Here is a 27,516-nt window from a genome sequence, read left to right on the forward strand (position 1 = left end):
TGGAGCGTATTCCGTGATGCTGCACCCCCTCCCCCTCCTGATGCTGCTCTGACAGAACGGCGGTTTTCGTCTCGCGGAGGGTCGAGGCAAACTCCAGGTGAGCCAAGGAGCTCGAACACCCGGATGCACGTTGTGGATCCGAACCCCGAAGTGGTTCCAACAAATCGGGCGGGAAAACGTTTCCAAGAAACCTCTCGTTCAGACGTCCGTTCGTCCACCTCAAAATACACCTGTGGTTGGTGTTGTTGTTGTGGCCCGCTGGGCCGGTTACCTTCAGTGGCTGTACCAGGCTGGCCCACCAGCTCGTGAGTGGGCAGGACAGCTCACCGGGTGATGAGATTGGGGCAAAGCCTTCGGGACCCCCATTATTTGATGATAGGAGGAAAAGCTCATGGTAACCGTCCTGGGTCAGGTTGCGGTGGTGTGTGTCGGGGTGGTGCTCAGGTGTCATCCACCAGGTGGCGGTCTCCTCAGGTGGGTGCCTGGAATGTCCTATCCCGAAGAGAGGATGATCACCTGTCTCTGTTATCATCTGAGCTCAAGAATTTGAACATCGGTGTTGCAGCTCTCTGAGGTTTGGAGACCGGATAGTGGTGAGATCATGGTGGGTGGTTACACCTATTATTGATCTGGTCACTGATGGTTACCATGCCCAAGGAGTTGCTGTAGCTGTGTCCAATTAGCTGACCCCAATGATAATTGAGGTAACACCGGTCAACGAGTGTATTATGAGACTAAGGATTCGTCACTCCTTGGGTGTTGTTTCCCTGGTGTCCGCATTGTTCCTGACAGAGACGAGAGATCTCACCGTGAAGGACACGTTCTATGCCGCACTCGAGTGGGTGGTCCATCGGTGCCCCAGGCGGAATACTCTTCTCGTCTTGGAGGATTTCAATGCATCGACTGGAACTGATAGGGATGGTTATGAGACATGTGTTGGTCCCCATGGTTCTGGAACTGTGAACCAGAATTGCAGTATTCCTTTACTTTGCAGAAGTCGTGGATTTAGGGTGGATGGTTCATGGTTTCAGCGCCCCAAGCTCATCACTTGAATTGGTATTCCAACGCTGGCAGTGTGGCGAAGGAGATTGACCATGTGCTTGTTGATGATCTTTGGAAGATGATCTAGAACTGCAGGGTCGACCGGAATGCTCAGTTCCTCAATCCTGACCACAGGCTTGTTGTAGCAACTCTGAAATTGCAGCTTAAATCCAGGAGAATGGTACCATCCCAGCCGTGGCTGGATGTTGGCAAGCTCAAGGATGAGAGGGTAGTTGAGGAGATTATGAACAGGCTGAGTGGGGATTCTTTTGGGGGGGGGGTGGGGTGGGTCTGGGTGCTTTGGGAAATCCTGAAGAGTTGTGGAGTGCCTTCAAGACCACCATGCTTGATGTTGCCAGTGTATGTCTTGGAACTCACTTTCAAGTGAAGAATAATTTTGTCTCTCAAGGACACTGGACACCATTGACCAGAGTCGCAGGGCCAGGCTTTGTGGCAAAGCTGAGCGTTCACTAAATTGAGGTGTAAACTGTTCGTGCGCTGAGGGTGGACAAGGAGGCCTTTCTACAAGGAATCGGTGAAGGGGTAGATTATCACCTGTGGTCAAGTGATTCTTGTCCTGCTTACAGAGGAATTCATCTTTTGCGTTCCTCCAAGCCTGTTCTTCGTTGTGCTGCAGTTAACGCGGAGGTGGTGGATTCTTGATAGGAGTCCAAAGTGATGGCTCGCTGGGCCGGTTACTTTAAGTGGCTGAACCAGGTGGACCCACCAGCTTTTGAGTTGGAGGTCACGGGTGTAACTATCCCTATTGCTGATCCTCCAATCAACTGTAATCCACCTTCATTTGTGGAAAACAGGCTGTGGTGAACCGGTTGAAATGGGGTAAAGCTCTAGGGATCTGTGGCATCCATGCTGGACTTCTCAAGGCTGGTAGAAATGCTGTACTCATGTCTTTGCATGCAGTTCTGTGCTCTGCCTGGAACAAAGGCATCATCCCAACTGACTGGAAGAGGGGCCTTGTTGTCCCTCTTTGGAAAGGGAAGGGTGATTGCCAGGATGACAACAACTACCGTGGGGTGACGCTGCTCTCAATGCCGAGCAAGGTCTTTGCTCGGATAATTCTTGATAGGGTTCGCCACCATCTCTTGAGCACCAGCGTCCAGAGCAGTCAGGCTTTACACCAAAGAGGTCAACAATTCACCTTATCCTTGCTCTTCCGGTCCTCACCGAACACAAACGAGTGTTTCGGCAGGGGCTGCTCGCAGCTTATGTTGATCTCCACAAAGGGTTCGATTCAGTGAATCGGGATGCCCTCTGGAGGTTTCTCGGACTCCGTGGGGGTTCCAACAACGCTGATCAATCTGATTTCTGAACTATTCTCTGATACTGAGAGTGCTGTGAGGTGTGGTGGTTCCATCCCTGACTTGTTACTGGAGTTTATCAGGGGTGTGTCCTGGCCTCCACACTTTTCAGTGCTTTTATGGACTGGATTCTAGGGAGGATGTCTGAGAGATCAAGCTGCGGTGCATCGCTTGGGAATGTCAGGATCTCTGACCTTGATTTCGCAGATGATTCAGTCATGTTTGTGGAGAAGCTGGATATCCTTTTGGGGGCCCTCGATGTTCTGAATGAGGAGTTGGAGCTGCTGGGATTACGGGTTTCCTGGGTCAAAACTAAGATCCAGGCTTTCAATGACATCTTGGATGCTGCTATCTTGTCTGTACCTGTTTGTGTTGAGGATGTTGAGGTCACGGAGAGATTCAATGACTTTGGCAGTGATATTCATGTCTCGCATGTGAGCCAGAGGTCAACAGACGTCTGGGTCGGGCCTGGGGAGTCATGGATTACTGAATCATTGGGTATGTTGCTGTCGCTACCTGTGCAGGAGGACGAAAGTCTCAGTCTTTAAGTCCTTGGTGCTTCCAGTCTTGCTCTATGGATGTGATACTTGGATTCTGACCAAGAATCTGAGATGGAGACATAACTCCTTCGGAACCAGGTCTTTTCAGAGAATCCTTGGCTATCGCTGATCGGACTTTGTGTTCAACAAGCGGTTGCTGAGAGAGACTCAAATGAGATTTGTTACCTGCATAGTCCGTGAGCGTCAGCTGCGGCTGTATGGACATGTGGCTCATTTTCCTGACGGTGATTCTGCTCACCAGATTCTCTCAGCAAAGGAGCCTCATGAGTGGAGGCAAACGGGCCGACCACATTCCTCGGTGTCTCGGCATCTCATGGGGATGGGTCAGGCATCTCTCTGGGGGATGGCCAGACGTGGGCCCCTGGAGAACTGGTGGAAAGTGGATACAGCGACGCGCTGCTCCCCTGCATGCTCCCATAGCTGAGTTGACTTTACCTGACCTCAAAATCCACCAGCGGTTGCTTCTATTTGTGCATTCACTTTAAAATTCACCTGCGGTTGGCAGTATTTGTGCATTTCCTTCAAAATCCACCGGTGGTGGAAGCATTGGTGCGTTGACCTCAAAATCCACCTGTGCTGGGCAGTATTGGTGCATTTCCTTCAAAATCCACCTGTGGTTGGAAGTATTGGTGCGTTGACCTCAAAATCCACCTGTCCTGGGCAGTATTGGTGCATTCCCTTCAAAATGCACCTGTGGTTGGAAGTATTGGTGCGTTGACCTCAAAATCCACCTGTCCTGGGCAGTATTGGTGCATTCCCTTCAAAATGCACCTGTGTTTGGAAGTATTGGTGCGTTGACCTCAAAATCCACCTGTCCTGGGCAGTATTGGTGCATTTCCTTCAAAATGCACCTGTGGTTGGAAGTATTGGTGCGTTGACCTCAAAATCCACCTGTGCTGGGCAGTATTGGTGCATTCCCTTCAAAATCCACCTGTGGTTGGAAGTATTGGTGCGTTGACCTCAAAATCCACCTGTGCTGGGCAGTATTGGTGCATTTCCTTCAAAATCCACCTGCGGTTGTCACTGTTGTGTTCACCTTCAAAATCCACCTGTGAACAAATGAGGTTGGTTGAATCGGTAAACAGATGTTGCTTTCTTGGTTGTCCAAGGTGTACCGCTCACCACGTTGTGAACCGTGAGTGGTTTTTCTCCCCTTTTTTTTTTTCTGCACCACAAAAGCTTTCTGACCCTCCCTTGGGAACTTCGCTCCACCGCCTCGATAGGTTATTTTTGTTCACCTGTGTTAATCAAGTTACCTGTGAATGTATCCTTCACCTCGGTGTTTTGATTTCGAACAAGTTACGTCTTAGAGCCATATTAACAAATCCTCCTCATTTCCACAGAACGGTTTTGTGGTTGGAGTAGACACCGATTCCTTCCTCGATGAACAAGGTGACCACCTTTCCTTCAGTATCACGTTGGGAGCGGATCATTGAGGTAACCAGCGGAGAGTTGGTCTGTCGACCCGATTTCTCACGCGTCGTTCTGCGTAACCTCAGGTGGTCGTGGTGTTTGTAAGAATTTGCGACTGAGTGAAAGACAACTGCTATTAGAACCTCAAAATAAATGTGGTTCCAGGAAATGGTAATCTTGGCCCAGACTATTTTGACACATGCAAACCAGCAGTGTGGTCAAGCACTCTCCAAACCCCGGAATGCCCTCATCGATTCGCCATTTTTAACCACCGAAACCCTCCGTTCATCGTCTGGGTTTTACAGGTAACCATGGTCACTGTGAGGTTCCGACGATTGTGGTATCAAGAACTCCGCATCCGTCATGTCACAAATGCTCTCCCTTTCCTCTTCTCTTCGTCCTTCATCGAGGAACCCCACCATTGACCCCTTCCACCAACTACCAACAGTTAGTTTTGATTTGACCTTTTAAACTTGCACTACTTACCATCTTCACTTAGCAGTGCCATTTTCTCTTTGCCACAAGGTCTCCACCCTTTCTGCTGGTCTCCTGGAGGTTAATATGCATCAAGTCTTTTCTGATGAGAATCCTGGTCACCACAATTGATAAACCACCATTACACCAACTATTATTAAACCCTCTATTCACCCCTTCCCTCAACCCCTCCCCTCCCTGAAACCCTTTTTTTCCAGAACGGTCTTTTCCGCAGACCCACAGGTTTCTCCCACCTGGTCATTTTGTGGTTGTTTTCAGCGTTTGAGTACGTCTCACACGGGTCCTTCAACTCGAGGTCTCTCTCACTCCTGTTGTGGACCCTCTGGTGGGCCTGATGTATTCTCAACAACACTGTGAGTTGTCTTCATTATTTAATTTTTATTCTTTGTGGGATTCAGTTGTCGATGGATGGATTAAACCAAGCGTGCCTCGAGGCGCTTGTACGTGTGAAGGGGGGTGGGGGGGGGGGTGCAGTGGAGGGAGGGGGGAGTGGGGTGTGGAAGGAAGGAAGGAATGAGGGAAGTATTTTTTTTTCTCCTTTCCCACCCGTTTCCCCATGATATCACAAGCTTCCTTATCACGCAAACTCACTCGCTCACTGCTTCTGCTCTGTGACTTAGTTACCCACCATCATGAGCAGAACTCACAAACCTTTAACAAAATTACTTTTACAAGATAATCAAATGGGGAGGGAGGTGGTTGGGAAGGGAGTGGGGGGTGGTGGTGGTGCTCATGGATGCGGTAATTTTCGTCAATACAGTGTAACGGTTGAATCATGGATAAATCCCACCACATCTTGGGCAGACGTCGTCACCACATTCTCTGACCTAACTGTCTGTGGGGAATGCCCCAAACGGTGTGCTGAGGCCTTGGTTTTTCGAGCTGTGACAAGAAATCTCCTTCAAACCGGACTCCTCGCAACAGCCAATCGGTTAACCCCGATGGGGTGCTGCCAATCGGAGATGACTCACCTTGAGTTTCAGGTTTGCTTTCACCAAAACTTTCTTCTCACCTGGAGTTTCACTGCTCATAGCACAACGTTTTTTACTTTACTTCCCAACTTGCACCTGTTTTAATGGCTTATTAGTTCGGGCAACAATGTCTGAGTAACCATGAATGGGTCTAACAGCACCGTTCGGTTCGTGCGTTGCATTCTGTATTCGGAATCCCTTTGTTGTGTCGAGAATTTGTCCGTGGCTTTAACCACTGTGGTGTGCGGTGGTTGACTTTCTTTGTTCCCCTTGGTCGCATGCCCCCAGCTCCCCCACGCACGTGCTCATCCTCGAGCCAGAAGTCTTTTGGACCTTGTGTGATGGTTCAGATCCCCCATGAACAATTTCAACGTGTTTTGTTGTGTTTGAGGCCATCACCCACACGGTCGATGTGTTCCTGCTAGACCTGTGGTGCTGCCTGACAAATTCATTTGTTAAACTGTCAAACTAGACAGAAGGGAATGAGTATTTATTTATTTATTACCATAATGGAGATATTTTACTGGCTTGTCACTTTGAAGCAAGGTCTGTGTGGTTTGGGTCTCCATCGGGATGTTGGTGCAAATGGTCAAACCGATAGGGTTCGGGGTGATTCATCTTTGATGTTGGAATGTTTTACCGTCTTTTCCAGGACATTTCTCAGACCGTCATGCATGCGGCTCGCCTGTGCCCCTCTCGAGCAGATCTACCCGGCCCCACCAGTGCATGTGGGAAGAAAGGGGAAGGAGAGGAGCGAGAGGGAGAGGCGACGAGACCAAAAGGGGGAGGAACGGAAAAAAGTAGGTCCACGCGGCTCCGATTCTGGTTAGCGGTGGTCGAGGTAAGACCGCAATTTTGGTCGGGATCGAGGAGCGGAGCATTGGGTCGTGTTTCTCGCCGTACCTCGCACGCCTCTGACGGACCGCCGCCGGCTCTTCACTTTCTCAAATCCTTTGCCGCAAGTCTTGTCGGAAAGGCGTGTACCACTATCACTACCGCTGCCACATGGCAGGGCTGTCCATGTAGGCTCTGCCCGCAGCTCAATCGCCGGACGAACCTCCCTCCCTGCCACCCGCTCTCACCAACTCCTTGACCGACATCGCCAACAGCTTGACCACAAGCCACCATCCCGGTAAGCCAACAAAGCCAGAGATCACTCAACGTTTCTCTTCCCTCTCGGCCCTGTTTCTTCCTCTTTACTGCTGCTGTGGTTTCACAAAGTGTTGTGGCAATGTCTGCAGCCACCTTTGTGGCCACAATTCTAGAAGCGTGTCGTATGAATGGGGCGACATTTTCTGGGTCCATGCGAAAGTTTTGTTTTCCTGAAATGTCATTCCATAATGAGTTTGTAGCCGTTCTACAAACATGATAGTACCGCTTCATGTTTGTTCCCACTCCATGACACGGTCCGATGAAACACCTCGGGCAGTGTGGTTATCCAGGTGTCCACTGGATATGTCGAGATACGTTTGCCTTCAATCACAGGACTCGGATATCGTGTAACACAAGAGATGTGAGGATGCTGAACCTTTAATCTGTTTAGATGATCTTGCTTGAGGGTATCTTCTGTTAGAGTATGTTGTTACCTTGACCTTGTCTTTGGACTTGACCTCTTCCAGGTGCAGAGATGACTACGAGCAGCATGTTTGATACCGTCGGCACATTACAGAACGGTCTCGTTAGAGGTGAGACTCTCCACCTACCAGTTGGTAACCCGGTAATGTTTGTTGAACACACTTGAGCGTTGATGTTTCACAATCCACAGACATTGTGTTTTTCCAAAGTCGTCGTATAATTCCTAAATCATCATTTTAAGATATCTCTGTGAAATGATATTATTGCTTGTGTCAGGTTTATAAAATGGAGATCAAGGTTTTATTCCCTCTCTCCACACTGCTTTTCATTCTGTTCATTGATCACCGATCAATTTATTTCACCGACTTTGAAGAAGGTTATGATTGTTAATCGATCACACCCCGATGATAACAGCGTCGGTGTTGTGCAGAACTTTTGGGCTTGAGAGGAAGCGCTCGATGGGAACCGTAAGTTTGTATCGGACTCTGTGTGATGGGATTAACAGGTGAAGTTCCAAACAACACGCGGGTTTGTACTTTCCTGGCACTCACTAACTGCACACGGTGACTCTTCGTTGAGTCAGCATGAGTCTGTGAATGGCACAGGCCTTGGTTACTGTGCCAGGCCTGCAGCAGGTGGCTGAGTTGCATTGAAGAAGTGGGTAGTTGTGGTGGGGGGGGTGGGTGTTGGAGACATGGATTAGCACCAGACCTGCAGTACTCAAGTAAGTAAACTCAAACACGTGGGTATATCAGGATGCATCGCTCGTGTGTGTGTGCGCGTGCGTGCATTTTCCATGCACTTTCGACAGCATCTGAAATTTCAAGTTGATAATTAGCGCTGCGAGATAGCTCTTCCATGAGCTTCGGGCAGTATGTACATTGTGGCGATGACGTCAGAGACATTTGTCTTAGTTCTGAGAGCGACATTAATTAGTATATATATATATATATATATATATATATATATATATATATATATATATATATATATATATATATATATATATATATTTCATCTTTCGACGTCACCCGGAAGGTACCAATCTTTAATGTCAGTCAGTGGCTTGAAAAAAAAAAAAAAAAAAATATATATATATATATATATATATATATAATGCAGTGCGTATAAAAAAAATCTACACCCCCTTTCAAAATTTTCACCTTTTGTTGCCTTGTAGCCTGGAATTAAATTATATTAAATCAGACTTTTCCCACTTTTATTTACACATCATAACCCACAACTTCCAAGTGAAAAACAAATTCTACAGATTTCAGAAAATTAATTAAAAACACAAAACTAGAATATCTTGGTTGGGTAAGTGTCCACCACCCCCCCCCCCCCCCGCTCCCTCTCACGCTCCTTTATAATAAATAGCATTTTAAAATTAGCTCAGGTGTAACCAGTCAACTTCAAAATCACATCAAGTTAATTGGCCTCTACCTGTGTTAAATTGTAGTGATTCTGATTATTTCAGTCAGCTGTTCCTGTAGGTTTCCTCTGCTGGGTCGTGCATTTCACAGCAAAGACTCAACCATGAGAAACAAGGAGCTTTCAAAAGACCTCCAGGATAAAGTTGTGGAAAGTTACAGATCAGGGAATGGGTATATTCAGAGGTCTTGAATATCCCTTGAAGCACAGTCGACAATCATTAAGAATTGGAAGGCATATGGTGTCACCAAGACCCTGCCGAGATCAGGCTGTCCCTCCAAACTGGATGACCAAGCAAGGGGGAGATTGATCAGAGAGACCACCAAGATGCCAATGGCAACTTTTAAAGAGCTACAGGCCTTTATGACAGATTGGTCACTGTGCATGTGACAACAATATCCCAAGCACTCCACAAGTCTGACCTGTTCGGTAGGGTGGCAAGAAGGAAGCCATCATTCAAAAAAGCCCACCTTGAGTCCCGTTTGAGGTCTCCAAAAAAACCACTCTGGAGATTCTGAAGTCATGTGGCAAAAAGTTTTGTGGTCTGAAGAAACCAAGATGGAACTTTTTGGCTTAAATGCAAAACGTTACGTTTGGTGCAAACCCAACTCAGCACATCACCCAAAGAACACCATCCCTACTGTGAAGCATGGTGGTGGCCACATCATGTTATGGGGATGTTTCTCATCAGCAGGGACTGGGGCACTTGTCAGGATCGAAGGGAAAATGAATAGAGCAAAATATAGAAAAAACCCGAGAGGAAAACCTGCTGTCCTCCACAAGAAAGCTGGAATTGGGACGGAAGTTCACCTTCGGCATGACAATGACCTGAAACGCACAACCACAGCTACACTGGAGTGGCTCAGGAGCAAAGAGATAAATGTCCTTGAGTGGCCCGGTCAGAGCCCCGACCTAAAATCTAATCAAAAATCTCTCATGATTTGAATATCGCTGTCCATCAACGCTCCCCATGCAACTTCACTGAGCTTGAACAGTTTTGTCCAGAAGAATGGGCAAATATTGTCCAATCAAGGTGTACAAAGATGGTAGAGACCTATCCCAACAGCCTCACAGCTGTAATTGCTGTCAAAGGTGTTTCAACCAAGTATAAACTCATGGTGGTGTGTGGAAGGGGGGTGGGGTGTTTGATGGACACTTATCCAACCAAGATATTCTAGTTTTGTATTTTAAATTAATTTTCTGAAATTTGTAGAATTTATTTTCCGCTTGGAAGTTGTGGGTTACGATGTGTAAATAAAGGTGGAAAAAGTCTGATTTAATGCCATTTAATTCCAGGTTATAAGGTAGCAGAACGTGAAAATTTTGAAAGGCGGTGTAGACTTCCTCTCGGAACTGCATATGTACATCAGATATGTATACACTATCGTACCCCACATGTTTGCGGGTCATGAAGTATGACCTGTTTGTACCTTCGTGTATTCGTGGTTTGTTTTTATTTATTTTATATTTTTAACACTGTAGGACTGATCTCCTATATCCACCTGGGAAATTGGAAATCAGTCAACATCACAGAATTACATAAAAAAAGGTGCAAAAATGGATCTCCTTAATGACAGACTAATTAGCTTGCTGTACTTTCAATCATCAGCAAGGTCGTGCAATCTACCATCGCAGTTGACATAATATCATTATTTTTCTGCAAAGGCCTCATCTCAGATCATCAATTTGGATTCTGCTTCTACTCTCCCAACAATGGTGGAGGCCCCAATATTAGACGTGAGATCAGGGCCGTCTCTCTGGACATATCTCAAGCTTTTGATACAGTCTGGCATCCTGACTTGCTCTTCAAAATCTTCCCATGAAATGCAAGGCCAACTGCACTCTTGGATCACTGATTTCCTCCACTCTCGTAGTCAACGTGTGGCTCTCAATGGAACCCTGTCAAGGCTGGAGTACCCCAAGGGCAGTGTTCTAAGCCCCATATTATTCCTAATCCTCACCAATACATGAATGTCCACCCTTCGCGTTCTCCCCTACCCCTGATAGGTTTTGATCCCAATGAAGAATTATATTTGTAATAACGGGCAACAGAGAGGTTTATGTAACGTCCTCAAGTCAAGCCAGGATAGACTTGTGACTAATAGTTGTAACGATGATGATGATGATGATGGTGGTGTGTGATGACCATCAAAAACACGTGCCGTGTTGCAGAGGGCAGCTCTATAGGAAGCTATTGGAGCACCCTAACTCGTCACCATTTTCCGGATCCTTGTTTATTTTGGCCGAGTCGAAACTTAGAGCGGGTTTTTGGGATCCTGGCGCCGTCTCGTCCACGCGACCGTTCTTCTCTCACGCCGATACCTTGACACACAAGTACGGGGTTGTGGCGATCGTTTGTGCGTGAGGCTCGGAAGGTCGTACAAGTCAATGGACCACGAACTGGGTTATTTTTTTAGTATTTGAGGGAACTTTTAAAATGGTGCGAGCGTTGTAAGAATGAAAGTTTGTTTCCTGCTGCCGTTCTGAACGCAACTGGTGAGCGAGACGGTGGATTTGTCATTGTGGGGAATCTTTGATGTTTAGTATTAATAAGTACACAGAAATTGCAATGGGACACCAAGTAATCATCAACCCTGTACACTGTTGGGTCTTGGGTCTACCCGTCACAAAGTCGTTATACTGTAGATACTGGACGTTAATCGAGTTTGGTTCTTTGGTCGACTCTGGACGATGCAATCATCAAATATGTTGATGGTGTCGATGTGGTTTTAAAATCGCTCCAATTCCTTAAAACTGTCCTTTGCCGAATAAGTGAAGACCATTTTGACACACCGATATCAAATAACAGACTTGCCTTGATGTGAGTAAATTTCAGATTTATTTATCAGCCCACCCCCTGTGCAGCAGGAAATGAGGTGTGCGCGTGTGCGCGTGTGCGCGTGTGCGCGTGCGTGTTCAGGCCATAACTTGCTTTTGTCATCAAATTTAAACCAATCTTTATTTTGAGGATGCGAGGAATAAAAATTAATAATTGGGTCGAAATGTCAAAGGACAGTCATAGTATCTATAAATAGCCATGTAAAACCGGTCACCACTGCATTGCGTGAGAGAGACGGCTGTGTTTTTATTTTATTTTATTTTAATTTATTTATTTATTTATTTATTTTAACTCTTCTCTGTTTATTTACTTAGCACTTGAGCTTCAGTCAGTATGTCTGTCCAGACCATAACCTTTTTACTATTTGAGCTTTTGTCATGAAATGTTCAACAGATGAGAGAGCAGAAACAGATCCCTGAAACTACAGACCAATCAGCCTTCTCCCAATCATCAGCAAGGTGATGGAATCCATCATCGCTTCAGACATGAAATCCTTCCTCTTCTCCAATGGCTTGATTTCCAATCATCAATTTGGTTTCAGACCAGGTCACTCTACCCTGGATATGCTGCTACTGCTCTCCCATCAATGGATGGAGGTCCTCAATGCCAGACAGGAAATCCGAGCCGTATCCCTGGACATATCACGTGCTTTTGACACAGTCTGGCACCCTGCCCTACTCACCAAACTCTCTTCCCATGGTATTCAAGGCCATCTCCACTCATGGCTCGCAGACTTCCTCTCCTGTCGCAGTCAACGTGTGGCCCTAAATGGAGTTCTTTCATCCCCTCTTCCTGTGCAGGCTGGAGTTCCTCAAGGTAGCGTTCTGGGCCCTGTTCTTTTTCTGGTTTTCATCAATGATCTCTCGGACTCTCTGGAAAATCCTCTATTTCTCTTTGCCGACGACTCCACCCTCTGCCGTACCATCTGTCATCCCTCAGACCGGCAAGCAGCAGCTTCTTCGCTCACTGCAGATCTGGATAAAATCACAAACTGGTCCAACACGTGGAACATGTCTTTCAATCCAGACAAATCTCACACTCTCACTATGTCTCTTCGAAAGGACCGTTTACAAAACCCCCCCATCCACTTTCTCAACAATCCTCTGAAAGAAGTCTTTTATTTCAAGCTTCTGGGTCTCACTATCTGCCATGACCTTTCCTGGGAAAGTCACATTTCCAACCTCGCCTCAAAAGCCAGTCGCCGACTGGGAATCCTCCGTCGTGCTAAGTCCTTCCTCGGCCCTCGAGCTCCTGACCACTTACAAAGCTTTTGTCCGTAGCCTGATGGAGTACTGCTCTCCCCTCTGGGCTGGTGCTCCTGCCTCCCACCTTTCTCGGCTTCACGCTGTCGAAACCAGGGCATTTAAGATCATCGGCATCTCCCGCAATGAAGCTGAGTCTTTGGGCCTCTCACTCAATCACCGCAGGTTGGTCGGTGGTCTTTCTGTCTTCTACCGACTCCTCTCCAGCCTTGCCCCCCCTGCTCTCTCTGCGATTTGTCCCCACCACATTTCCACAGGGCGCTCAAGGTCCGCCAACAACCCCCTTCTGGTAAAACTACCAAAATCACGAATCACTGCTCATCTTCACTCTTTCATTCCTCTTTTTCCCGCCTTTGGAATAAACTTCCTCACTCTATTCTTTCCCATTCTTCCCTCCAGGCTTTCAAAACAGCTGTTCACCACCACCTCTTATCTTCCCCCATCCAAATCCTCGATCTTTTCTACCCCGATAATCCACCCAAGCCCACTTCCTTCATTTCTCCTGCTTTCCTTCCTGCAAGTCCCTGAAATGTCCATCTTCTCTTCGCCATGTTCCCCGTCCCATCCCCATCCCTCTCCCTTCCACAGTTCACCTAATGTGTCTGTTCCCCACTGTTTTGTCCCTTCCACTCCCGCCCCTCTTGTCTCATGCCTCCTTGCTGTGAGTTGTGTGTTAGCTCTCATACGAGCCTCGACCAAGGTATACAAGAAAAAAAAAAAAACCTGTATTATGAGAATATGCAGAACACACATATAAATATATAAATATATATAAATATATATATATATATATATATATATATATATATATATATATATATATATATATATATATATATATATATATATATATATATATATAATGTATGTATATTGTTTTTTTTTTTTAAATAAGAAGAAGGCGCTTCCAGCCAAAAGTAAGCTAGATCTACTCCGCTAATTTCAGAAATAAGCAAGAGCAGACCCGGTCTCGGGCGACGTTTCACCAGCCTCATAGTTGGTTTAATCAGGCACAATATACCCCGAGCCTCAGCACGTGTCCGGGTTTTATTACGATAGGACCGCTCATTTCCGGTCACCTGCTGGTGCTCAAGGTCAAATGGAGGAGTGCTTTTTATTTTATCTTGCAAACCTCAAGCAAAATATATGTCAAATGACATAATTGAAGGGGTGCTCTGCTCTTTTTAAAAAAAAAAATTTATTTTATATTATTTTTACTTGCACGTGATCCGGTGTTGCATGTGTGTGCGCTTGCTGCTGTTTCTGTTTCCGAGGCACGAACATGGCTGGGCTTGTGTCTGGGTTGGGCATGATGAGGTGTTGGTTGTGTGAGTGTTGGGGTTCTCGTTGGGTGTTGCACACATGTGAATGTGGTGTTTGGGATTGGGTGGTGTTGTTTGTTGCTCACCTTATCCTGCTGCTTGCACCATCCAGTTTTTGCCATTTGTATCAGAGGTGTATATTGTGTGGGTACGTCCACCGCCTCCCCAGTTAGACTACCCTCCCGGCTCTTCATGTGCCACGCTTCCAAAATCAACCTCTCATTTGTTGGACATCGTGTCTCGGACATGGGTCCCATCAAAGTCAATCTTGTGGCCAGATTGCAGTCAATGACATGCTATGGCTGACTGGGTCTCCTTTCCAAGCCGAATTGTTCTGTCATGTTCATCTAGCCTCTTTTACTTTTCTTCCAGTTTCATCAATGTAGAATTGGTCACAGTCTTTGCATGATGAATGGTAAACTACTCCAGATTTATCACCAGTTGGTATTGGGTCCTTTAGTTTTTAAATTACATTACGGATGATGCATCAATGCTTGAAGGTTACACAAATCCATGCACCACTTACTATCCTGTGAATCCTTTCAGAAAGGCCTGGGTCGTAGGGCACCATACAGTGCCCAAGCGTGTCTGGCTCCTTCTGTTCTGTCCATTTTGGTTCTTTCAAAGTGGAGAGTATCCCCTTGTACCCATTTTTGAGCAGGACTATTCCAACTAATCTGATATCTTTAATTACCTCGGCTTTGGATGATGACACCGTCCATGCCCGAGCTGTTAAGGTCTGTGCTTAGGGTGCCACCAAAACGGATCAGTCTGATTTCTGAACCATACTATGGTATTGAGAGTGCTATGGGGTGTGGTGGTTCCATCTCCGACTTATTTCCAATTGTTACTGGAGTTCATCAGGGTGTGTACTGGCCCCCACACTTTTCAGTGCTTGTATGGAATGGATTCTGGGGAGGATGTTTGGAGAGATCAAGTTGAGGTATATCATTTGGGAATGTCAAGATCTCTGACATTGAGTTTGCAGATGATGCAGTCATCTTTCTGGAGATGCTGGATATCCTTGTAGGGGCCCTCGAGGTGCTGAACAAGGAGTTGAAGCCATTGAAATTACAGGTGTCCTGTGTGAAAACTAAGATCCAGGCTTTCACCGACATCTTGGATGCTGCTGTCCTGTCTGTACCTGTTTGTGGTGAGGATGTTGAAGTCATGGAGAGATTCACTTACCTTGGCAGTGATATTCATGTCTCTGCATGGTGTGAGCTAATATGGACTGCATTCTTGGGAGGATGTCGGATAGAGTGCGGTAGACGGTTAGGTTGGGCCTGGGGAGTCATGCATTCACTGTATCGTGTGGTAAGGCGCGATCTGTACTGATGTAGGAGGATGACAGTCTGAGTCTTTACATCCTTGTTGCTTCCTGTCTTGCTATATGGTTGTCAAGGATCTAAGACCGAGACTCAACTTCTTCGGTACCAGGTCTTTGATGAGAATCCTTATTTATCGCTGGTCAGACTTTGTGTCCAATGAGCGGTTGCCGAGAGAAACTCAGATGAGATTTGTTACCTGTATAGTCCATGAGCAAGCATCAGCTGCGGCTGTTTGGACATGTTGTTTGTTTTCCTGACGCTGATCCTGCTCGCCAGATTATCTTGGTGAGAGAGCCTCGTGGGTGGAGGAGGCCAACGGGCCGACCAGGTGCCTCATGTTTGCAGCAGGTTGATCAGCATCCCGAGGATATGGGGATGCTCCAGACATCTGCCTGGGAGATGGCCAGATGGAGGCCTCTAGACAACTGGCGGAATGTGGATGCAGCGACCTGCTGCTCTGGCACATATACCCATACCTTACTTGACCTGTGAAACAGCAAAAGCCTCGTGGTGGGAGATAACCATCACAACTCTGCTCAAAAACCGCGAATGATCGAAATTAAACCCCGTGATAATGAAATCAGTACATAAAGAGGTTGGCGCAATTTGTCAAAACCGTGATATTCAAACCCGTGGAATTTAAGGATTGTGTGTGTGTGTGTGTGTGTGTGTGTGTGTGTGTGTGTGTGTGTGTGTGTGTGTGTGTGTGTGTGTGTGTGTGTGTGTGTGTGTGTGTGTATAAAATACTGAATTTAACCTGCACCTTCAGCATACCCCAGACGAAGTAATCAAGGGGGTTCAGATCTGGTGAGCATGCAGCCCATGAGGGACCACACATTGAACATGTCATGTATTGTCATTCAACATATCGTGTATTGTAATGTAATGTCAAGAAAGCATTTATAATGTATATTCGCCTATGTTTCCAGACTTTATGGCCACCTTGTGTGTGTGTGTGTGTGTGTGTGTGTGTGTGTGTGTGTATATATATATATACATATCTCGAACATGTGGAGTGTGATGAGCACTCCCCCAATCCCCATTGGAGATAGTCCTACACCAAAGCGTCACCAACGCAGAGCCCTCGGCACAGCGACTCTGTCAAACAGACAAAGATTACATGGTCAACATCAGTTAAACATCAAACGGAGCCACCTATCTGGATTTCAGGCTTATTTTCTCTCATCAGGATGGTATATCGAACCAATGATGACCACATTCATCGTTTATACATCAGACTCACTGTTACGGTGAGCATCGCTGCGGATTGTGTCTCGCACGGCAAAACCGCATATTCCGCAAAGAACAATCGTCCATCTGCCACCCAGACGATTGTTCCCGCAAATGCAAACGATTCAACCAGAAGGCACGTGATGTGATCGGTGGGTAAATCGAAACATGTGGAGTGTGAAGAGCACTCCCCCGATCTCCATTGGACATAGTCCTACACCATAGTGTCACCTCCAACCCAGAGACCTTGGCCCGGCGACTGTCAAACAGACATAGATTATATGGTCAACATCAGTGAAACAAAATTTGACCTCCACATAATTCCTGCTGTGCAATTCAAAACACCTCACCACATGTCGTGGTGCAGAGGCAGGCTTGTTTGTAAATGAGGATAAGTACGTGAGTTTCTGTTTTGTCATGATTTACACCAAGCAGAATTCAAACTTTTATTTTGCAAACTAATTTGTAATATTCATGATCAATTACATTTTTATAAGAAATTTAAGTTTGAGAAAAAACATTTTTCTTCAAAAATTTTCAAACAAATACCCTTATGATGTACAGACGGGAGAGGTAGGTGTAGCTCAGGAGTTCAGTACGATTTCACAAAAGTTTGAGAGAGTAGTTCATTGACAACACAGGATGGGACAGACACCGCACAGATATATATTGTTGCGGACCCGGGGTCAGGGGCGAAGACCACGAGGGGTGAATTACTCACTCGGGTTCTCACTCGGGTTCCCACCAGACTCAACAGACTCGCAGGCCATCACACACGAATAACCTTTTGATGCAGCGAGTCATTAATCGACCGTGAACACCAATAACTGGACCAAGTGACTTAGGATCCTCCGTCTGATTAATACCGTTTACCCAAAGATCACGTGATCTAACTACGATGGGACATGCCCTCGGAAAGCACTTGCTCAAACCGGATCACCTTACCAGATCAGATGCAGCCGAGCGGGACTGCCAAACACGTAACGGCTCGTAAACAGATCGTTAGGGAATAACGTCCCGGCTAAACGAGGGTGTGGGCCATGCTGGACCAACAAAAGAAAACGAGCTGGGAACATTTCTAAACAAATCATTTATTCACAATCAAGTGAGGAAAAGTATGTGGCACATTGTTTGGGGTTTTATTTTATGTACAGCAGGGGATAGCAAGGTATTTGTGGGGTGCGGCAAAAGGCAAGCAATCTTACAAAAGCAGACACAGAGCAGAGTTATCCTGTTATATCTTCTACAATCTTAATTTATGCGAGGACAGGCGCGCACATACACACACACACACACACACACACACACACACACACATGGAAGATTAGATAGCCAGAGAGAAAGAAAGCAGGTGAGGGTAAATGACCTCTCAATATGTGGCGCAGTCCGCAGACCAATGCAACCCAGAACGCTTAGGGAGAGGTAAGTGGGAGGAATACTGGTTCTGTCTAAGGTGCGGAAATGGGATATGTGGGGAGTGTGGTGTCGTGCCAGAGGAAAATGGAATTGCGAGTCAGTAATGATGTTTGTGCGTCCAAATAAGACTGGATAGAGGAGTGGAAAGAGAGAGAGGGAGGAGAAAGATCCCTAACCTAGTTGTGTAAAGGTCTGTATGTGTAGCATGCACCTCCATGGGACGCTCTGCCTGAGCATTCCCACCTCGTGATATGACGCGTTATCTCCTGCTTAATTACTTTGCCAGGACTCATGGCAACATGCGCTCTGCACCGGTCCATCTGGCAGTGCAGGGGTGGCGGGACGTCGACAGCAGGGCAGGAGGTCTCGAAAGACGGCAGTCACCCCAGATGCAGATCTCGAAGAAGAAGAAGAAGCACATTCTGGCAATCGCACCCCAGTCATGTTCGAAAGAGCGCGACAGGGAGCGAAGCAGAGACAAGGCGAGCGAGTGAAGACTCCAACGGCTCCACGCTACTCCTTTTATAAGTACTGGGCGAAGGGTGAATTAGATATATTTATTTGACCTAACTTTGAGACCCACACAACGCACTTCATTCCGTGAACCCACCAGACATGAGGGGAATGTGAACTACACGTAGACTAATGAAATAACTGCCTGGTGAACACTTTTAGTTGGGTGCCATTGCGTTAGAAGCATTTCATTTTGCAGAACTGCAACTATGTATATGTATATGTATATGTATATATATATATATATATATATATATATATATATATATATATATATATATATATATATATATATATATATATATATATATATATATATATACCTATGCATATTTATACATACATATTTAAAAAAAAAAAAAAAACTTTCAAACCGCGTGCCAGAAACAACAACACAGACCGTTCCTTCGCTCTCGCGTGCTCGTACGTGCGTGGCCGTACGTGCAAAACAAAAAAATATATATATATAAAAAAAACGTTCAAACCGTGTGTCAGAAACAACCACACAGGCCATTCCTTCGCTCTCGCGTGGTCGTACATGCATGGTACGTGAAAAACTTCTTCTTCTTTCGGCGAGCTCCCGTTAGGGGTTGCCACAGCGGATCAACCGTCTCCATTTCGCTCTATCCTCCACATCTTCCATTGACACTCCAACCACCCGCATGTCCGCCCTCACCACATCCATGAACCTCTTCTTTGGCCTTCTCCTTCTCCTCCTGCCTGGCGGCTCCATCTTCAACATCCTTCTCCCGATATACTACGTTTCCCTCCTGTGCACATGTCCAAACCATCTCAATCTCACCTCTCTCACTTTGTCTCCAAACCATCCTACCTGCGCTGTCCCTCTAATATACTCATTTCTTATCCTGTCCATCCACGTCACTCCCAACGAGAATCGCAGCATCTTTAACTCTGCCACCTCCAGCTCCGCTTCCTGTCTTTTTGTTAGTGCCACCGCCTCCAAACCATACAACATAGCTGGTCTCACTACCGTCTTATATACTTTCCCCTTCACTCTTGCAGCTACCCTTCTGTCACAAATCACTCCTGCAACTCTTTTCCACCCACTCCATCCTGCCTGCACTCTCTTCCTCACTTCTCTCCCACACTCTCCGTTACTTTGGACAGTTGATCCCAAGTATTTAAACCCATCCACCTTCCCCACCTCAACTCCTTGCAACCGCACCATACCACCACCCTCCCTCTCATTTACGCACATGTACTCCGTCTTACTCCTATTGACTAACATTCCCCTTCTCTCCAGTGCGTACCTCCACCTCTCGAGGCTCGCCTCAGCCTGCTCCCTCCTCTCCCTACAGATCATGATGTCATCTGCGAACATCATAGTCCATGGAGACTCCAGTCTGATCTCGTCCGTCAACCTGTCCATCACCATTGCAAACAGGAAAGGGCTCAGAGTCGATCCTTGGTGCAATCCCACTTTAACCTTAAACCGGTCCGTCATTCCTACCGCACACCTCACCGCTGTCACACTGTCCTCATACATATCCTGCACGATCCTCACATACTTCTCCACCACTCCCGACTTCCTCATACAATACCACAACTCCTCTCTTGGCACCCTATCATAAGCTTTCTCTAAATCCACAAACACACAAGTAACTCCTTCTGGCCTTCCCTACTTCTCCATCAACATTCTCAAAGCAAACATTGCATCAGTGGTGCTCTTTCCTGGCATAAACCCATATTGCTGCTCACAAACCAGCACCTCTCCTCTCAACCAAGCTTCCACTACTCTTTCCCACAACTTCATGGTGTGGCTTAACAACTTTATCCCTCTGTAATTTCCAGAGCTCTGCACATCACCCTTGTTCTTGAAAATCGGAACCAGTACACTTAATCTCCACTCCTCCGGCATCCTCTCACTTTCCAAGACTTTATTAAACAATCGAGTGAACAACCCCACTGCCATCTCTCCTAAGCACTTCCATGCCTCCACTGGTATACCATCTGGGCCAACCACCTTTCCACTTTTCATCCTCTTCATAGCAGTCCTCACTTCATCCTTACTGATCCACCCCACTTCCAGATTCACTATCTCCACCTCTTCCAACCTTCTCTCTCTCTCATTTTCTTCATTCATCAGCTCCTCAAAGTACTCCCTCCACCTTCTCAACACACTCTCCTCGCTCGTCAGCACATTCCCATTTGCGTCCTTTATCACCCGAACCTGCAGCACATCTTTCCCAGCTCGGTCCCTCTGTCTTGCCAATCAGTATAAATCCTTTTCCCCTTCTTTTGTATCCAACTTCTCATACAGCTCATCATATGCCTTTTTCTTGGCCTTTGCCACCTCTCTTTTTGACTTTCGCCACCACTCCTTGTACTCCTGCCTACTTTCTTCATCTCTGACTATCCCACTTCCTTTTCGCCAACCCATTCTTCCTTATACTTTCCTGTACTTCCTCGTTCCACCACCAAGTCTCCTTATCTTCCTTCCTCTGTCCAGATGACACACCAAGTACCTTCCTAGCTATCTCCCTCACCACTTCTGCTGTCGTTGCCCAATCATCCCACCCATCTTTACCACCATCCAATGCCTGACTCACCTCCTCCCTAAATTTCACGCAACAGTCTTCCTCCTTCAGCTTCCACCATCTGGTCTTTGGTTCAGCCTTCACTCTCTTCCTCAACCTCACCTCTAAAGTCATCCTACAGACCACCAATCGATGCTGTCGAGCTACACTCTCCCCTGCCACCACCTTACAGTCACTAATCTCTTTCAGGTTGCATCTCCTACTTAAGATGTAATCCACCTGTGTGCACTTTCCTCCACTCTTGTATGTCACCCTGTGTTCCTCTTTCTTCTTGAAATACGTGTTTACCACTGCCATTTCCATTCTTTTTGCAAACTCTACCACCATTTGCCCTTCCACATTTCTCTTGAGACTGTACCTACCCATCACCTCCTCATCCTCTTTATTCCCTTCCCCAACATGCCCATTGAAATCTGCTCCAATCACCACTCTTTCATCCTTGGATACACTCTCCACCACTTCATCGAACTCACTCCAGAAATCTTCTTTATACTCCATCTCACACCCCATATGTGGGACATATGCACTGATGACATTCATCATCACCCCTTCAATTTCCACCTTCACACTCCTCACTCGGTCAGACACTCTCCTCACCTCCAATACCCTCTTGACATAATCTTCCTTCAGGATTACTCCGACACCATTTCTCCTCCCATCCACACCATGGTAGAACAGTTTGAAACCACCTCTAATGCTCCTAGCCTTACTCCCCATCCACTTGGTCTCTTGTACACACAGTATGTCCACTTTTCTCTCCATCATATCAGCCAACTCTCGCGCTTTGCCTTCGTGAAAAAGAACACAAACAAAAAACAACCACACAGGCCGTTCCTTCGCTCTCGTAAACGACGACTGGATTGGGGAATTGTGTTTATAAATGCGCATAAGAAATCGAGAAATTATTAGAACACAGTAAGTCATCACTATCCGGAAATCCATACTTTGTAACCCGAAATGGGGAACTCGCTCCAACTTGGGAACCACTTCTCCGATTAATTTCAAACCTTTTGAAAGGCAAACAAACAGATTGCTGGAATTATAGATTGGATAGAAGATAGATACTGTGGGTGCAAAACGCCAAGCAACATGTCCTGTCATTGGTAACTAAGGCACCCTTTCCCCATCGGCAACGCCTACGCAGCAACGTGTCCTGTCATTGGTTTGGTAAATAAATGGCCGTAACTTGGGAACCACTTGTCCGATTAATATCAAACCTTGAAAAGGCACATACTCAGGTCCCCAGCAATATACCTGACAAGTTTCAATTAGATCGGACCAGTGGTTGTCGAGAAACAGCGGTCACAGGCAGACAGAGAGACAGACACACAGAGATTGCTGGAATTGTGTGTGTGTGTGTGTATATATATATATGTATATATATATATATATATATATATATATATATATATATATATATATATATATATATATATATGTATATATGTATTTACACACACACACATGCCGGAAGGCGGCGATGGGTCGTCGAGCATGGAAACTATAACATATAGAGCAAAATGGATGTCATATAGCAGATAGGGAATCACCTTAACATTATGCATATCAAATCTCATCCAGTTCCATCTACTGATAACTACTCAGTAACAATTTGAATGAAAAGTACCGAAAATGCGGTTTGAAATCGGAAATCCCCAAAGTTCGAGGGGGTGCTGTGGGTGAACAACGATCTAAATCGAAAATCCGGCTCGATCGTTTGTGCACAATGTATTCCAGACGATTAGTGTGAATTTTCATGACCATCCAACCATAACCCTAGGAGGAGTAGCATTTGGCACGAAGGCACCTCCGGCTCTCGCATATTCTCGATTTTTGCACGAATTGACCTATGACCCCTGACCTAAGTGAAATCGGTCAATATGTCCTGAGGTCAAAACCATGAACCTGCAAAGTTTCATTCGTATCGATGCACTCACTTGGTCGCCCAGGGCCTTCAATTTTCGTGCATACCCTAATTGTAGGGGGCCCTGCGGGTGAAGTATTCCATATATCACAAAAACCGGAATATATTTGATAGAGCATCATCTATAGATCATTCGTGCCAAATTTCATAACCATACGTGGGATAATGGCTTTCGGAATTGATTTTGCGTGAACAGTACCGATTTTGAAAGTTTTTCGCTTGTTGCTAGGGACGCTTTAGTTCCCTTGCAACCATCACAATTTCCAAAGCACTAGGTCATAAGATGTACCTCCCACCCGAGTTTGGTCAAAATCTGCCCACGTTTACTATCAATTATACTGAAGACAAACGAACAAACATCCAAACAGACATAATTACTGACAATAAGGGTCACCTATTTCGGCGACCCAATATATATATATATATATATTAATATATATACTGAAACGCAAAAGAAACTTACCACTTGTTTGAAATGTAATAAAATTGTAACAGTTCAAAATAAAACAAACCAACAATTTCTAATTGAAACATTGGCATTTTATTGATGACATGTCAAGTTTTTGACCAAGATACACCATCTCATAAGCTTGTTCTACAGTACAGAACAGAACAGGGTGCAATGTCAGTCCCCTTTCAATAGCGTGGGTGGCCAACATTGTTTTGGATACAGGCAGTGCATCGTCGGCACATACTGCCTACCAGTCTTTGGATGGATTGCTGCTGGATTCTGTCCCACTCAGTCCTCAATGTCTGAAGCCATCTGACTTAGGACCATCTGCCTGTCCTGCCTTGCAGTGGTGACTCTTGGCCTCCCTGATCGAGGTCTGTCATCTGCAGAGTTGTTGAGGGTGTCTCTGTCCACCAGGGCCGATATCGCCTGGTGTGAACAGCCAAGGTGACGTGCCACCTCACGGTAGCTCAATCCGCCTTGCAGTATGCCCAAAGCACACTGCCGTTGATCGATTGACAATCGTGGCATGTTGATTGAAATGCCCATTTTGCACTGGCCTTTTAAAGCCAATATCAAGTCATCACGTGCAGCTCATTAAAATCATCCCGTACCCCTTGGCTAATCACTGACAGTCAAAATGGCTGTTCAACAGCTGTGCTAAGAAGTGACCATTGAAGGTTCAAGTGACCATCCGTGACCGTTATGTCCAACAGTGAGGACACTATTGTCCACAAATAAGTTCACACATTTTCTACACACAGTGTTATTGTTGATATTTGAAGGTTTAAAAGGTGGTAAGTTTCTTTTGTGTTTCGATATATATATATATATATATATATATATATATATATATATATATATATATATATATATATATATATGTATATACAAACATGACATAGTGACTGAAACTTTTCGTGCTGTACTCTTCAGGGTAAAAATTGCAGCAAGTGAAGGCGTGTGCTTATACGCAGATTGGTTCAACCGTAATGACGTCATGGTTCATCCGAATGTCTGTGTCTATATATATATATATATATATATATATATATATATATATATATATATATATATATATATATATATATATATATATATATATATATATATATATATATATATATATATATATATATATATATTGTTGTGGGCCGGGTATCGGCGTGAGCACGACCGCGAGATGGAGCAATAGAGTTGGCTCCACTGAGCACCCGGAATTTATATGTCATAACTCCGGAGCCGATGGGTCCCTTATCGGACCGTGAATCATCAAAAATCAACCGCGTGGGCACAGGGTTATTTGCCAAACTTCAAAATACTTAGAGGCCCACGTGGCGAACTACCGAGTATTCACACCATCGACGGAGCTCGAACGGGACGAGTCATTATGGTGCTCGACCCGTGCATAACCAGAGTGGATGGTTACCGAGGTCCCGTCGGTCCGAATGCACCCCGACTACGGCAACAACGCCCTTTTTAATTCCCCAACACGCACCGTGCCAAGCCAATGAAGGAAAGGACAAAGACGAGCTGAAACGTTTAACGGGATTTTTTTTATAATGGGGGGAAGAGGGGAGCACGCAAGGAGCAGAGCTATCCGACAATAAGAAGAAATGCAAATAATGTACAGCAAAAGCACTTAACGATTCCTACTCAAAGACGGGCCCACAGACAGACACAGACCCAAAAGAAACGGACCCAAATGGTCTTTATTCGGCTCTCCAGCCCGAGGACAGATGAGCTTGAGACCAGAGCTATCTCGGACCTTCCCGCCTCGTGCGGTCTTCGACGTCCTGGGTCGGCGGGACTCGAACCCGCAGCTCAATGCTGCTGCAAGCACTGGGTACGGAGGACAGCGTCGGGCTCCCGCACGCTCCTCCTGCACGTGACGAGCCCAAAGCCAGCGACGATACGAGGCCAGAAGATCAGCAGCGACACGAGACCAGAAGCTGCGGACACCGCGCCGTCCCGTCTATATCTTCTCTCCCCCCCCCCCCCCCCGTCGGGGCGGGGGGAACGCGTCTCACCCCTCTGCGCACCTCATTCGCCGGGGAAATCTGTCATCTCTCCATGATTGGTCGGGGGGCGTGTCAGGGCGTCTCGATTCCCCACCCCCCGAAGAGGCTTCGCTTTTCTTGGAGCTGAAAGAAAAGTCTTCTCTTGGAGACTCTTGTTTGTCATCAGTCTTCTCTTGGAGAAAAGACAATTCCACCAGGCTCTGCGCCTTTTGACCAACTTACGGCCATCTCGCTCGCAACCCCTGGATTGGGCGAGAGAGACGTCAGGTCTTCGTGAACTCCACCCACGTATGTCCTGACATGCATGCGTGCAATGGTGCCGGTGGGGGATGGTGGGAGGAAGTGAAGGCAGGTGTTGTCGGTGTTGTTGTTGTTATAAAAACCCTAACTATCAAAATAACTTCGCAGCGCATGTATGTAATTCCCATTAGACACAGGTAGGGGACCTTAACTCGAAACACACACTTATCGAAATAACTAAGCTGCGGGGATGGCTGTCTGTCTGTGTGCACAAGGCTTCCAGATTCGGAACAATATATCTATATATCTATGTCTGTATGTATATGTATATATATATATATATATATATATATATATATATATATATATATATATATAGTCTCTTTACAATTAAAAAAAAATTTATTACAAAAAGGAAATGAATAGATAAACCTGTGGAAGTTATTACAAAATGAGGAGTAGATATTGAAGTTTTTTTTGCCTCATTTAATACACTTCTATATGGGCACCATTAGTTGCACGAAGCACATCAAGATGGTATAAATTATAAAGAGACTTTCTGGACACCCTGTATGTATGTCCTTGTGTGTGTGTGTGTGTGTGTGTGTGTGTGTGTGTGTGTGTGTGTGTGTGTGTGTGTGTATATATATATATATATATATATATATATATATATATATATATATATATATATATATATATATATATATATATATACTTCTTGGGTGTGTTCAGTTCCCAAGTTTATTGTGGCTGAGGCACTCGAGGAAGCACTCCATTCGAAACCATTGATAAGGAACGGCTTGCTTGGAAAGCGCTAGCTATCTCCCTGGTAACTGAACACACCCCTGGTTTTACTAGTTTCTAGATTTTGTTTGTTTGTTTGCAATGGAATGAAGTTTTCCTGGTGAGTTAAATGGATGGAAAGGAAATTATTCGTTGGACGGAATTGACAGAGAATAATTTGTGGTTAAATATATATATATATATATATATATATATATATATATATATATATATATATATATATATACATATACATATACATATACATATATATAATTCTGGTAAGTGTGCAAACCAGCGACACTGAGATTATGGCACCACCCATGAAATGCCATGCTTCCACTCACACAAGATATGATCAGACCGTTCTTTTGTACACCTCATGTGCATCAAACGTATAGCGGAAGCGTCAGGAAGGAATATGAGGTTCCGTTTGTAAGTAAATTCATTTGTAAGTTATTGGTTGAAAAGTGAATTCAAATTTGTGTTTTTTTTTTTGTTTTTTTTTATGCCTCCACTGACAGTCACCGATGGCATTATATTTTCAGGTTAGCCATCCGGCTGTCTGTACGTACGTACGAACGTCTGTTCGTGCTAATTTTCTCTGTTTTCTCTGCAACCGCCTATCTGATTGACACAAAAATTTATCCGATCAGTATGAAAATGTTAAAGAGCCATCGAGTGCTAAATTTATTGGGGGGGAGGTTGGGGATTGAAAACCTCATCGGTCATGTGGTTTGGCTGCCATATTGTTTTTAACATAAAAATCTTTAAAAAATCTTCCACTTCGAAACATTACAGGTATGATCGCTTATCCA

The 27,516-nt window shown here is 45.5% G+C and overlaps 1 protein-coding gene across 12 annotated transcripts in view; it reads left to right on the forward strand.

Annotated features, from left to right (window-relative positions):
- Positions 1-27,516, forward strand: part of LOC147010325 (runt-related transcription factor 3-like) — a 134,418-nt gene that overhangs the window by 234 nt on the left and 106,668 nt on the right. For 2 of the 12 annotated variants that reach the window (XM_085859176.1, XM_085859188.1), the window contains exons 1-4: positions 1-97; positions 4,264-5,181; positions 5,589-5,811; positions 6,452-7,484. The exon at positions 1-97 is cut by the window's left edge and continues 233 nt beyond it. In XM_085859176.1, the coding sequence (XP_085715302.1) occupies positions 7,427-7,484 (58 nt within the window). In that variant the 5' untranslated portion in view covers positions 1-97; positions 4,264-5,181; positions 5,589-5,811; positions 6,452-7,426. Of the gene's footprint in view, positions 98-1,340; positions 5,182-5,588; positions 7,485-27,516 lie in introns of those variants that run through there. The other 10 variants (XM_085859185.1, XM_085859181.1, XM_085859182.1 and 7 more) reach the window with 10 other exon arrangements.

Source organism: Eptatretus burgeri, chromosome 16, assembly GCF_056783735.1.
Source record: "Eptatretus burgeri isolate ZD-2024b chromosome 16, Ebu_testis_v1, whole genome shotgun sequence".
In the NCBI taxonomy this organism is placed as follows: Eukaryota; Metazoa; Chordata; class Myxini; order Myxiniformes; family Myxinidae; genus Eptatretus; species Eptatretus burgeri.